The sequence below is a fragment of the Podarcis tiliguerta genome, assembly GCF_965153285.1.
Source record: "Podarcis tiliguerta genome assembly, chromosome: 10".
Taxonomy (NCBI): domain Eukaryota; kingdom Metazoa; phylum Chordata; class Lepidosauria; order Squamata; family Lacertidae; genus Podarcis; species Podarcis tiliguerta.
In genome coordinates, this window is record NC_139543.1 from 54,677,419 (window position 1) to 54,690,259 (window position 12,841).

General features: G+C 41.3%; 1 protein-coding gene across 19 annotated transcripts in view; it reads right to left on the reverse strand.

Moving 5' to 3' along the window:
* Positions 1–12,841, reverse strand: part of BICD1 (BICD cargo adaptor 1) — a 130,924-nt gene that overhangs the window by 20,390 nt on the left and 97,693 nt on the right. For 6 of the 19 annotated variants that reach the window (XR_014502532.1, XR_014502533.1, XR_014502534.1 and 3 more), the window contains one exon: positions 9,435–9,789. The exons of 11 other annotated variants lie outside the window; for them this stretch is intronic. Coding sequence is in view for 3 of the 8 variants with exons in the window: in XM_083401430.1 (XP_083257556.1) it covers positions 9,435–9,789 (355 nt within the window). In the remaining 5 variants the exon portion in view is untranslated. Of the gene's footprint in view, positions 1–7,891; positions 7,964–9,434; positions 9,790–12,841 lie in introns of those variants that run through there. 2 more of the 19 variants (XM_083401434.1, XR_014502537.1) reach the window with 2 other exon arrangements.

Here is a 12,841-nt window from a genome sequence, read left to right on the forward strand (position 1 = left end):
TATTGGAACAAGCCAGGTTCAGAAATCATACTTTGATATAGGTTTATTTCAATAAACCATAGTTCAGACTAACCACAATTTTCCTTGTTGGGATGTAATAACAAATCAGTCACTATAAATCTAGAAGCAAATGGTTCCGATTTCTTCTGCTTGCACACTCAAGACAACACAAGAGAATGTGACTTCAAAACTGGACAATGTTTCTTTGAACTCTGGTGAATGATCTTGTGAATAGATTTAACAAAATATGAGTAGCCTGAAAATCAAAAGTGGTGCAGAAAATCTCTCTTAAACTATCAAATGTATCTTAGTCTGCAGTTGCACTATAATCTTAAATGAGATTCAAAGCAAAACATGGCTTCATTTCAGGAAGTCAGGATGATGGTTATTGAAAACCACTATGACAAATGCTCAGATAAAATATGAACCAAAAATTGTGAAAGATGCAAACAGTTCTAATAGGATGTCTGTGTGTGGGCTAACAGGGTAAAGGAAGCTATTAAAGATAAGAAAGCTTCCTTTAAAAAGAGAAAGTCTTGCCCAAATTAAGTGATAGGAAGAGGAAAACCTCTGGCGTAAAGCTTGCGTAACTAGGTACCCATCTAAACCGGTTTACCTTGGGTTCCATAATAGCCAGAGAGACAAGGATCCTGCAGACTCTAGAAGCATCTCCAACTAAGAAAATGAACTTCACTTACCATGTTGCTGCTCAAAATAAGTTGTATAAGAACAGTAATGCATTTTGGGAGTAAAAGATCCTGTTACACAAAATTGGGGTACATGTAGATAAATGTGCCTTGAAATAGTTGTACAGATAAAACATGAACCAGGCAAATACACAGAGCAAGAGTGAGCCTCCAGTTTAACTCTGAGACCCCTCTGAACAGGTAGCAGGAAGTTCTTGATAACATCATTCCTCCACAACAAAGCTTTACACTTGCAAATCACTCAGGAAGACCCATCAAAAGTGAATAATGTATTTGAATAAGGGCCAATCTTTGTCAACTAGCTCTGACCCCAAGGTGTTCACCAATTCAACAGAAGGCTCCAGCAAGCCTGGGAAAGCAATTAGCATGCCTTATTCAAATTTTTGAGTGACAGACTTGTAAATATGTTGCAGAAACATAATGGAGCATTTCCATGTACAACCCATTTCCATGCATTACATTTTGGGTGTTATTTGGGTAAGGGGCTGGACTATTTCTAAAGTCTTTAGAAGTTGTTCCCTATTTTTGTTCTAGGGTCCCTCACTTCCCTTGCATGGTGGGGGCAAGAAGGACTCTTTGCAAATAGACCCCTAAAGAAAAAGTCGGCCTTGTTTTCTACTACCTGGCCTTGCTTCTGTTTTCCTATTTCTCTGACCTACAAGATGATCCTTTGAGGGAGGGAAGGCTGTTTGAGGTCATATGTTGACTATGCCTAAAGAGTGCTTACTAATGGTTCCTGATAATCATGGGGAAAAGTGGCAAGTGGGGTGCCACAGGGTTTTGTCCTGGGCCCATTGTTGTTCAACATCTTTATAAGTGACTTGCATAAAGGAATTGAGGAGATGCTCATCAAACTTGCACATGACACTGTTGTGGGAAAACTCCACACTGCCAAGTTCATTTTTAGATGCAACTGTTACAAATAGACTGAGACCAATCCATAAAGGAAGAGCACCCAGGAGGGTAATATTTATTACTGCTGCAGCAGGATCCCCAGTCCACCCAAAAATGGTGGGAGACTCGAGAGATAACTTATGGCGCAGCACACTGTGATTGGTTACATTCTGCTGCAGTATCGCACCTGCAGTTTTCATTCATTCTTTCTTATCAGCTGTTGCATTACCAATGTACCATTTCAGCAGATACCACTATGCCTACGTGACAAGCTCCACTCTGCTATGTTTATCAACTTACACAATTGTCAGTCTACATAAAATATCAGGCATACTTGGAACATTCCATATGTCAGGCCTAGGAAAGGTAGCTAATGTCATAGAAGGCAGAAACGGGATTCAAGATGACCTTAACAGATTGCGGCACTGGGCCCAAGCTAACAAAATGAGTTTAAATAGGGGCAAATGTGAGGTTCTGAACTTAGGCAGGGAGAAACAGCTACACAAATATAAGATGGGGAACACCTTGCTTACTAGTAGTACAGGTGAAAAGGATCTAGGGGTCTTAGTGGACCACAAGCTTATCATGAGTCAATGGTATAATGCAGCAGCAAAAAAAGCTAATGCTATTTTAGGCTGCATCAACAGAAGCATCGTGTCCAGATCAAGGGAACTCAATGATTCTATGATATCAAAAAGACTTTGAAAAGGTACATAAAATAGCTGCCAAAATGGAGGTAGGGGTTGGAGCACCCTCCCTGTCAGGGCAAGCATTTAGAGCTTTTTACTTTTTTAAAAATGAGTTTTGAAAAGAAACTTATAGACTGCCTAATTTTCCAAGGAAACTGAAGGTGACAGACAAAACAAATGATAGATCAATATAAAACAAACAACAAACTCCAAGCTGAACCTAAGCCTAAGCACAAATTCAAGTTGATTAACCAAAAAACTTAACAATTCCAAAGGAGTCATCAAAATAAAAACCAAAATAAACGGGGGGGGGGGGGTCAGCTGAAGGCCCATCAAAAAAGTTGTTTCTTTACTAGTCATATAAAACAGAATAGTGGTGGGGCCTACAACTCATCTGGCAAGACATTCCTTACCAGGGGGAGCATCACTACAGAAAAAACCCTCCACTCTGATGTCACCAGCCTCTCCTCATGAAGTTGAGAGACCTGGAGTGGGGCCATAGATGACTCTCAGAGCACGCAGGGAGCAACACACAGAAGAAGCCAGTCTTTAAGGTACCCATGCCTTAAACAAGTAAAGCTTTAAAAGTTAACACTAGTGCTTTGAATTGAGACTGTAAACAAATCAACTATCACTGTGGAATATGCAGACAGAAGCAGATTTAGGGCAACTCAACCAGTCCGTCCCCCGCCTAGCCTTCCCATCTCTTTTCTAAAACCTAGTAAGCATTTGCTTCCAGAAGGAGGCATGGGGGCTCTGGCAGGGTCCTAGAGCCCTCACACCTCCTTCCCAAAGTCCTCGCCGACCTGGCTTTGGGAAGGGAGCACAAGGGCTGGGGTGGGACACCATATTACCAAGGTCTGGGCCTGATGCAGAACCAGGTTGATGGAATCAAATTGCCTAGTACTCGTTATCATTCTGATCCCAGCATTTCCTACTGACTGCAATTTCCAAACAGTTTTTCAAGGGTGGCCTCACATACAAAGCATTATAATAGACCAATCTGAAGTCCCTAGGGCTCACTAGGGAATGACCATGGCAAGATCTGACTTTCTCAGGCAATGGTCGTGTTTGACCAACCAGCCAAACCTGGGAAAAGGCACCCCTTGCCACCTGCACATCTGGCAAGAGCGGTGGATCAAGGAGCATCCCCAAACTACACATCTAATCATAGGGAATCCAACTCCCTTCCAATCAGGCTGTATAAGACATACTGTCTACTCACTAGCAGTACTTCTGTTTTGCCAGGTTTAAGTTTCAACTTGTTCTGCCCCTCCAGTCCATCACAGCTATCAAGCAGCAGTTCAGCCTTTTAACTGTCTCCCTAAGATCAAATGTCTAGCTTTGATGAAGGGCCTGTGGTCCTTTCTCAGAGTCAAGGTACCAAAGAATCATCACCATGGTGTTGGAGAGGAGGAAAAGGAATGTGGGCAGTGGCTTCCACGCTGTGATCTTCAGATGAACGGCTGTATATAAATCTATCTATCTATCCATCTAATAATGAAAGGGATTTAACCACAATTGCCGCTACCAAAAGTTCATCATGGTTCCCACTTATCAAAATGCAGCACATCCAAGCTAGATATCTGACAAAGCTTCCACTTGCTGCACTAAGAATCGCTTTTACAGAATTACGATTCCAATTGATGCACTCAGCGGTATGGCAAAGTACAGTAGAAGGAGAGACTTTGTCTGTGTGGGCAACCTTGTGTAGAGGACCTGTTGTTGTTGTTGTTTAGTCATTTAGTCATGTCCAACTCTTTGTGACCCCTTGGATCAGAGCACGCCAGGCACTCCTGTCTTCCACTGCCTCCCACAGTTTGGTCAAAGTCATGCTGGTAGCTTCGAGAACACTGTCCAACCATCTCGTCCTCTGCCGTCCCCTTCTCTTTGTGCCCTCAATCTTTCCCAGCATCAGGGTCTTTTCCAGGGAGTCTTCTCTTCTCATGAGGTGGCCAAAGTATTGGAGCCTCTGCTTCAGGATCTGTACCACTATTTATTGCAATGCCCGCTATATATAGAACCAAGAGACCAATTTATAAAACCCCTGTTTACGAACAGAAAACACTTGAACAGGGTGGAAAGGGTGAAATGGCTGCTGAGTGATACTGATTACTTCGTAACTTATAAAGTAGCACTATATGCGTTGGCAGCTAAGAAGATCAGGAGAAAAGAACTAGATAAAATAGTGGTCAGTTGCAAAGGTGATTCGGACATTTAAGCAGGCACATTCTACCTGAGAGCCCCCTGCTATTCAATTGTATGCAACAAATAATTTTTAGGAGACGCGACCGTGGTTTAGCATATTTGCAGTGCCCGATGTTTTATGGTTTTTATGGTTTATGTTATTTAATAATGGGTCGAGACAAGGGTGCTGCTGTCCACAGCTAGGAGGAGCAAGGGAGCAACAGCCAGATTATGCTCCCACAGTCTGGTACTGGCCCTGTCATGCATATTTAATTTATGAAATTCTCTGCCCCAAGATATGGAGATTGAGATACAGAGCTCTACTTCAGGGATGGGAAAGCTGTGGCCCTCAAGATGATGTCCTCCAGCTCCCAACATCCCTGACATCTGGCCATGTTGGATGGAATTTGAAGTCAAACAACATCTGGAGGGCTATAGATTTCATATGCCTCTGCTAGGGATGAAAGAATTTGTCAATTTCATTTCTCTAAGTTTCTCATTTTTCTAGTCTTAAATATACTGCTGCACATTTCCACACAGGTTCCCCCCCCCCCAATTTTCTTGGGGGGAAATCTGCCTTTTCGTGTAAATTTATCCTACTAAACACATGTTCGTATGCATTGTTGACTAATATACACATTTTTACAAGCAATTTCCCCATATATAAAGCGTTTTGGGATATTCTTCCCCTAATATATGCAAATTTTATGCAGATTGCCCCCAATACATTTATATTGGTTGGATAACTTCACTGTAGAATTTGGGTGTGTGCAAATGTAATTTTGGTTTGGGGGAATGGTTTGAGAAGTGTGAATTAGTTTCTCATTAAAATGCAAAACAAAATCAAATATCTCCTCAATTTCTACTCTTTACAACAGATAAGGCTTCTATTAGAGATTTATAGCTCACTTACAGAACTGACAGAACGCCTTGCTCAAAAGCAAGTGACAGTTAAAAGTAGTCTATCTGTAGTGTATTTGTGCATTTCTATTACACTTCTACAAAATGGAACAAATACATGTATACAAAGAATAATTGTGAAACCCTGTAATTAAAATATAATCATGATATATTTTTAAGAATTTGAAAAAAAATAAAATACAGTGTTTTAATCATTCCTCACTAAATCTACTGACAGTCTAGCCAGCAGGTCAACAGGTTAGTGAAGTAACAGACAGAGAAGATTATTTTTTTAAATGATTTTTTCATTGCCTTATACAGTACACAGCAAAAAAAAATTTAGCACTAGGAGTGCACATGCTCATATTAAAAATGTGGCATATAATTTCCATACTTCAGTAGGAAAAGATCTTGTAAGCATCTTGATTTTGATATCATTCCACATGGCATCAGTCTGAAGTGAAACATAATCATCTGGGCACATTCAATTTAAAATATCAATGGGCACTGGATCAAGAGTTTAAAGGCACAACCAAAAGGCATTCCTGGAATATATTACATACTGCATAACAGTACAGAGATTCCATTAATCTTGATGTTATTATTAGCTGGTCTTATTAGGAGAGGCAGTTATGTTGTAAATAATATTATGCAACAGCTAATAAACCCAGGATCCATTGGATCCCAAGCTGCATCATCATCATAATAATAATAATAATAATAATAATTAAAAAAAAAATTTATACCCCGCCCATCTGTCTGAGTTTCCCCAACCACTCTGGGCAGCTCCCAATCAAGTGTTAAAAACAATACAGCATTTAAAAACAATACAGCATCAGACCCAGATCCTCCCCAACCTTCCAAAATGCTCATTGTGAACAGTACAGCTGTGGATGCAGAAGTGGCCCTGTCGCTCCTCAAAGCCCCATCGGCATGGGGAATAGTTGTGATTGGGAAACAGTTAAGCTGAATTCTGTGGAGCACATTAAATTCATGCAGGGCTATCAGTAAGCTCCACAAACCACACTAGTTCCCCACAAATGCACCCCAAAATCCTCTGCAAAATGCAGGCAGACATACTCCTGGGTGAAAAGGCTCGCATGAAATTTCAATACAATTGTCTTGCACAACGAGCTTGGCACATGCACTCTGCAATCTGGGATGCAAAAGAAAAGGGGGCAGCCATTCACCAAGTCAACTTGTGTGAATCAGCCATCATTACTGATTGATACGCCTGCCTTCTCAAATGTCCAGCACAATGCAGTGTGCTCATATGGAATGGAAAAAGTAGGTTACACACACAAAAAAATCTCATTAAACCGTTCTGGGGGCAGCAGGAACCTAAATATATGAAGGGTTTGTGCTAAGAATTCCAAAAAGATGCCAACAAGTGTTGTAAATAACAGATGATTGAGGTTACAGTACAACAACATGCCAAAGATTGCTGTAGTATGGCTGAAACTGGTGCCTCCTTGTGGAGAGCTGATTGACACAGCTTGCAACTATACCCACTGTACTCCGCTTGCAGCTATATCCATGTGGGTTCATTTTTAAGAGGCAACCACATTACTGATAAACTAGGCTAAGCTTGGAACCTGTAAAGACCAACTTTCAGAAGAATGCATTTTTTTAATTTATTTTAGCTATGGTCTACTCTATCTGTTAGTGTGCTCACAATTGCTAGTAGCAAATTATGATATATGCATGTATTCTGCTTCAATACTTTCCAGCTGTTTTATTTAGTGAGGTTTGGCAGAAGGTACACATGGCTTGCTTGCCAGTAAAAGATATGATTTTAGTAAGGTGGTCCTGTTGTATAAAACTCAAGATGAAAATTGGGAAGAGAAAGTAATAAGCAAAGCACAGCAGTGAATTTGTGTCATCACAACTATTAAATCATATTGCTCAGCATGAAATGTATGCCTTCAGTCTTGTCTGTAGTGCTTGGAAACATAACCAGACCAGAGGAAAAAGCACAAAGCAGTGGCACCAAGAGGTAAAAGTATGTTTTGCTGGGTTGATAAGAAGTTAAAACCAAGAAAGGCCCTTAGCAAACTTTCCCCCCACCATTTTGAATTAGCTTTCACAAGGACTTGTACCACAGCTGGAATGAATATATATGCACATGTAATGCTTATTGGTTTGATTCAATGAGCATATCAAATATGGTAGATCTAAAATAATAATGAGACAAACACAGGATAAGACATGATATGTGAAAACTGCAGAGAAAAATTAAAAGTTACTGTGATACTAGGGGCTATAACAGGGCTGCGGAGCCTGTACCCTGCAGATGTTGTTAGATTCCATCTTGGATCAGCCCTGGTCAACACAGCCAGTGGTCACTGTAGTCCAGAGTCATCTGCAGGGCAACACTTTCCCCCATCCCTGCTCTACAAGAAGCATCTGTTTTCATTTCAGAGCAGCATAGAATGAATTGGTTGGATGTCGAATACAAAAGGGTTGCAATCTGCCTGATAATAATTTTGATCCACCTGCATTGGTACACATTTGGTTGCTCCAATGTTCAAACAGAATTGCTTGCAATTCATTTCAAAATGATGTGTGAGAGAGATGGGATCATACCTAGGAAACATCAGACTACAAGAATCAAGTTACTATTTGCAAATTAAAGAGGCCATTATTGCTTTCAGAAGAGTTACTGAATTTTTAAATATATATATATTTAAAAATGGGATCTGTGGTCTGTCACCACAATCACCAGAATCCAAGAGGATTTGAATATATAGCACCTAGAGGGACTATTGAACTTTTTCTTTTTTGACTTACACACACACCCATGCCATGTCACAAACAACTGTGAAACATTTCCTTAATTTCCTCAGCAGTGGTTAGCTATTGTTATGACAAATCTCCATAGAGGGAACTGCAATAAAAGCTTCCTTTGATTTGTACAAGAAGGGATTAGATATGCTAATCCAAGTTTGTAGGTCAGAGAACCAATGGATCCTGAGCAATGGTTCAGCAAACTGCCTATGCCAACACACTCTATAAAACACGAGTCATTTTTATATGAGTCAATGTACTCTTTTGAATAATCAGAAAAATATTAAAACAGCAATTATGTAGCATGGGACTATTGTTTCACAGTTGGGCATGTGGAAGTTATTGTGCAGTTGTTTGGATTCTGGACACTGTAAGTTACATGGAGCAGTCCATGTAGCTGGTCCCTTATGAAAGGCCAACAAGCCAATTGGATAACTGAAAATGTCCCACCACAATCTTGCAACATTCCGTAAATTAAGAACCAAGCACATAGATCATACTTCTGCAGAAGACATCATACTTCCGCTTGTTCCACTGGGAGAGTTTGTACTAAACCAAGGGTTGGGAATCTCAGAATTCTATGTGAATGTGGTCCACCAAGGTTATCTCTTTGGCCCTAGGATTCTCTGCAGCCTGTTCCCCCTCCTAAGCCACACACCTCTACTGCCTCTGCTTCAAACCAAGTGTTTCTGCCTCCGATAATGTCTCTTTCTTGCATAAATGGAAGACAGATAAGTGTTTGGGTAGAAACTACCCTACTGCACAAAAGTAAATTTGCATGCATTTCTCCTCCCACTTTTGTATCTGGCCCATCAGATACAGGTACTTGTCCCCTGCAACGTTGCCCAAAAGTGAGCGTGGACCTGAGGCTGAAAAAGTTTCCCCATTCCTGCACTGAACTATGATTTAGTGTAAGTGACAAGATCTCGCTGCTGTGAGCCTGAGCTTTGCATGCTCCTATGTGATGCCTCTTTTCTGATGCTCCACCAACCCAGCTGTGCCCAAAGCCTGCTGCTCCCTTTGACTATGGTACTAATCCTTGTTTAAGGGTTGAGGAACGTGACCCTCCATATGGTGCAAGTCCTATGTCAATTTCAGCTGGCTTCTAATCATAGATTCTTGGGAGGCCTGTATATTTTTCTCACTGGCCATTGACTTTATACTCCCCCCTGGGCTTTTCTCTTCCTCTAGTATGCCCTCTCCCCTTTTCAGTAGGCTCACATCTCTCCCCTCCCTCAGTCTTTTTTTCTCCCAGTTCCTTTGACCCTACCTCCTTCCTGGAGCTGTCCTCTCTGACCTTGCCTGGCTCTTTCCAAAGCTTCTGCAGTCTCTCCCTTTTCGGTGCAACTCTCTCTCCTTCGTGATGTGTCTTTAGCTCTATCCTGTCCGGACAGCCTCTCTTCCCCTGTTCCCTCTCTGGATTGTGGCCTTTTCAACTGGCTGCTTCTTGGTGAATCTGTCTCCCCGTTCACACCAGTCTGCTGTTCCTCATCTCTTCGCCAGTCTTCAGGTTGGTCTCTGAGTCCTTGGCCTCCACATCTGACATCAGCAGCAGGTGCCAAAACATATAGCTGCTCCAGATCAGCCCCACTACGGTATTTCAGGGAAGAAGTGACTGCGCTGAGCTGAAACAGTGGTCGACACTTGCCCATAAATTTAAAGTATAGTATTTAACCCTTTCATCTTTGCATAGATTATTGATAAACAATGGAAATGCATTCAAAACAACATTTTAAGAATAATCATTTAAATAATCTCAGGAACTAAACCTGAGCTATATACAATACCAGTCTGAATCTCTCCCCCCTCCCCTGAACTGGAACAGATTCCAATCTGAATTGATAACAGCTAGATCAGCTGCAATAAGAAATATGGGGTGGAATTCACCTAACACACCCCACCGTGGAATTTTGGTGCAAGGCCTTCAGCTGTAAGCCACCCAGAGTTGCTGGGGAAACTCAGTCAGATGGGTGGTGTATAAATAATAAAATTATTATTTTTATTATTAATGGGGCTTTATGTTGGGTTGAAATAAGCGACAGACGAGTAGTGGGTGTCATCTGGGAGGTATCTCCTCGACCAAGTGTCGGAGAGTCCCTTTTATTGAATATTACAGCAATTGCCTCATATGTGCTTGCTGCTGATTGGTTACATGTGGTGTGCGTTACAAGGGCTACAAGTGTTGCGTATAGGACATACAAGGGTTGCTTATAAGACATTAATCATAATTAGATAGAGGGAACACAGAGTTAGGTCAGGCATGGAGACTTCCTTAGTAAATAATCTATGATTGATAGGGTGGTACTCAGAGATCGTACAGAGTGCACTTTACATTCCTGAGACTGATAAAGGGAGGATGTGTATAGATAGTAAGGTCAGGACATTGCTTAACATTCCGGGCTAGCTTGTGCCAGGGTAGTAGAGAAAGGAACGTACAGAAAGACATCTCTAGAAATACTACTCTGCAGCTTTACCCTCCTACACCTCTGTTCTCCTACCCCCTGAAACAGGCTGGGGGGTGGAATTCAGGAGAACCCCAAAGCAACATGCAGGGGAAGGAGACGGGCAATCATTCCACCTGGCAAGCTGCAATGCTTGTGCAGATGGAATGTTCATAAGAGCGCAACACTGAATTCCATCCAGTATTCTACCAACTATTGTAACTATCAGGTGGATTGTGATATTAAGTGGGAACAAAATTACTTCCATGCTTTGTTTGTTGTATCCTCCTCACTTTAAAAAAATGAGTAATTTGGAATTATGCACAGGAATTATGTGCTTTTTATTTATTTCTTTGGAAATGAAACTCATAAATAACTCATAAATAAGTAGGGATGGGGATACTTTTTAAGAACATAAGGCTAAGAAACCGAAGGCCTGTCCTGATAGAAAAAAAGGTTTATCTCTGACTAGCAGAAGCCCTAGCTGTGCAGCCTCTGGTTTTGAAAACATCAGCACAAACTGTCAAACTCTCAAGTAACTATGTGGCTAGAAAGGTTCTAAAATGGAGCTGTTTTCCACATACAAAAAATGTCACAGATGAAACAGATCTTTAAAGCATACAATTGCACCCCAGATTACCATCACTGGGTGTAAGGATGGAGAGAAGAAGAAACCTACTCACTAAAGCCATCTTGTTTTGGAACACTTCCCAAATTTATTGTTAAATGAAAGGAAGGAACAATAGGTTTTCACCTTCTTTCCCCATGATGCCTTTAGAACATTTGGGGCATCCCACACACAAGTATTACTAAGTCAGCCCCAGCAGATAAATATGAAATATTTGTTAAGTACAAACACAGCCCTTCACAGTGTGCTAGGAACGATCAACGCTTATTTAGTGTCATCTTCTTTGGAACATCTCTTCCAGTGACAACTGAACTCAAGCATAAACATCCATAGAGAAGGATATTAGCTTATATCAAGTAAGCTCTCAGATCTGGAGTACTTTCAAAAAAACATTTTATTTTCAAATGTCCTCTTAAGTATTTTTTTTTAAGCTTTTAAAATATCACATGATTTAAATCTGATCCCTCTAAAGCTGATTTTTCAACTGAAAGAAGAGATGTAATCAAGTTCAGTGAAAACACAGGGAGGCCGAAGAATGCAGCAGACAATATTATACAATTCCCCAAAGTTCAAAACAACCAGGACTATGGTATTTTCCGATGAAGCTTCAAGGGTGCAATCTGGTACTCAACACCCTCTGGCTAAGAAGCTTTATGATTTGGCAAAACCCCACTATGCTAATAGAACACACAATGTGCCTCTGCCATGGAAAAGTACACCGATGGACCCCCCCCCCCCCCGATACATATGTGGGTCTGTTAGCACTGGAGTTTTCTGTCTATTCCAAAACCCAAGCTTATGGAACTCCATCTTGCTTGGGCAGTTGCCCTCTCTTGAGCACGGGCCTCACAATGGATCAGGACATATGTCTTTCTGTGTGCCAAAGGTAAGTGTGCTGTAACCACCTGCTCTTATGCAGCAATGTGTACATTTGGCTTCACATCCTATGCTTCACTCCCCTGAAACCCATTGGTGGAAGGGAAAGGAAGCATGCTCCTGTGCGGTTCCTAGCTTAGGCAGAGCATTTCCTTGGCAAAATGCTTGAAGCTCGTGAGCTGAATGCTTGTTGCCCACTTGCCCACCTGCCTCCCCCTATGCTATCCTGGACCTTCCCACCAATGTGGTGTGTGTAAGCTGTCTGTAAAATGTATTTTCATTGGGGTATTGAGCTATTGCCCCAGGAAGCAGGTGAACCTTTGTTGGTGTGTCTATGCAATTGTACTGGCCATCACATTTTCACTAAACGATGACCACCAGGAACAAGGGGGGGGGGAATCTGTGTGGATTTGAATTAGAGCGTGCTCGTTCCAACTTTGCAGAATACCAAGCACAAAAACAGGTAAGCACCACTGGCAGGCAAAGGCAAAACAAAACAAAGAGGAAACCAAGGGCTTGAAATTAAATTTAGTCCAAGCCTTGCACTTTTTATTCTATTTTGGCAGCAATTATTACCAAGTTCATGAAATGCTATAGCAAATCCCGCTCCTGAGAAATAATTTATTTCAATATGTGTCACACCTACAACATATTTCATTTCAAGGATCTGGAGTCTGGTAGTTTTATTTCTTTCCTCCACTAGGGATGAGGATGGGGTGAAGTTAATGATTT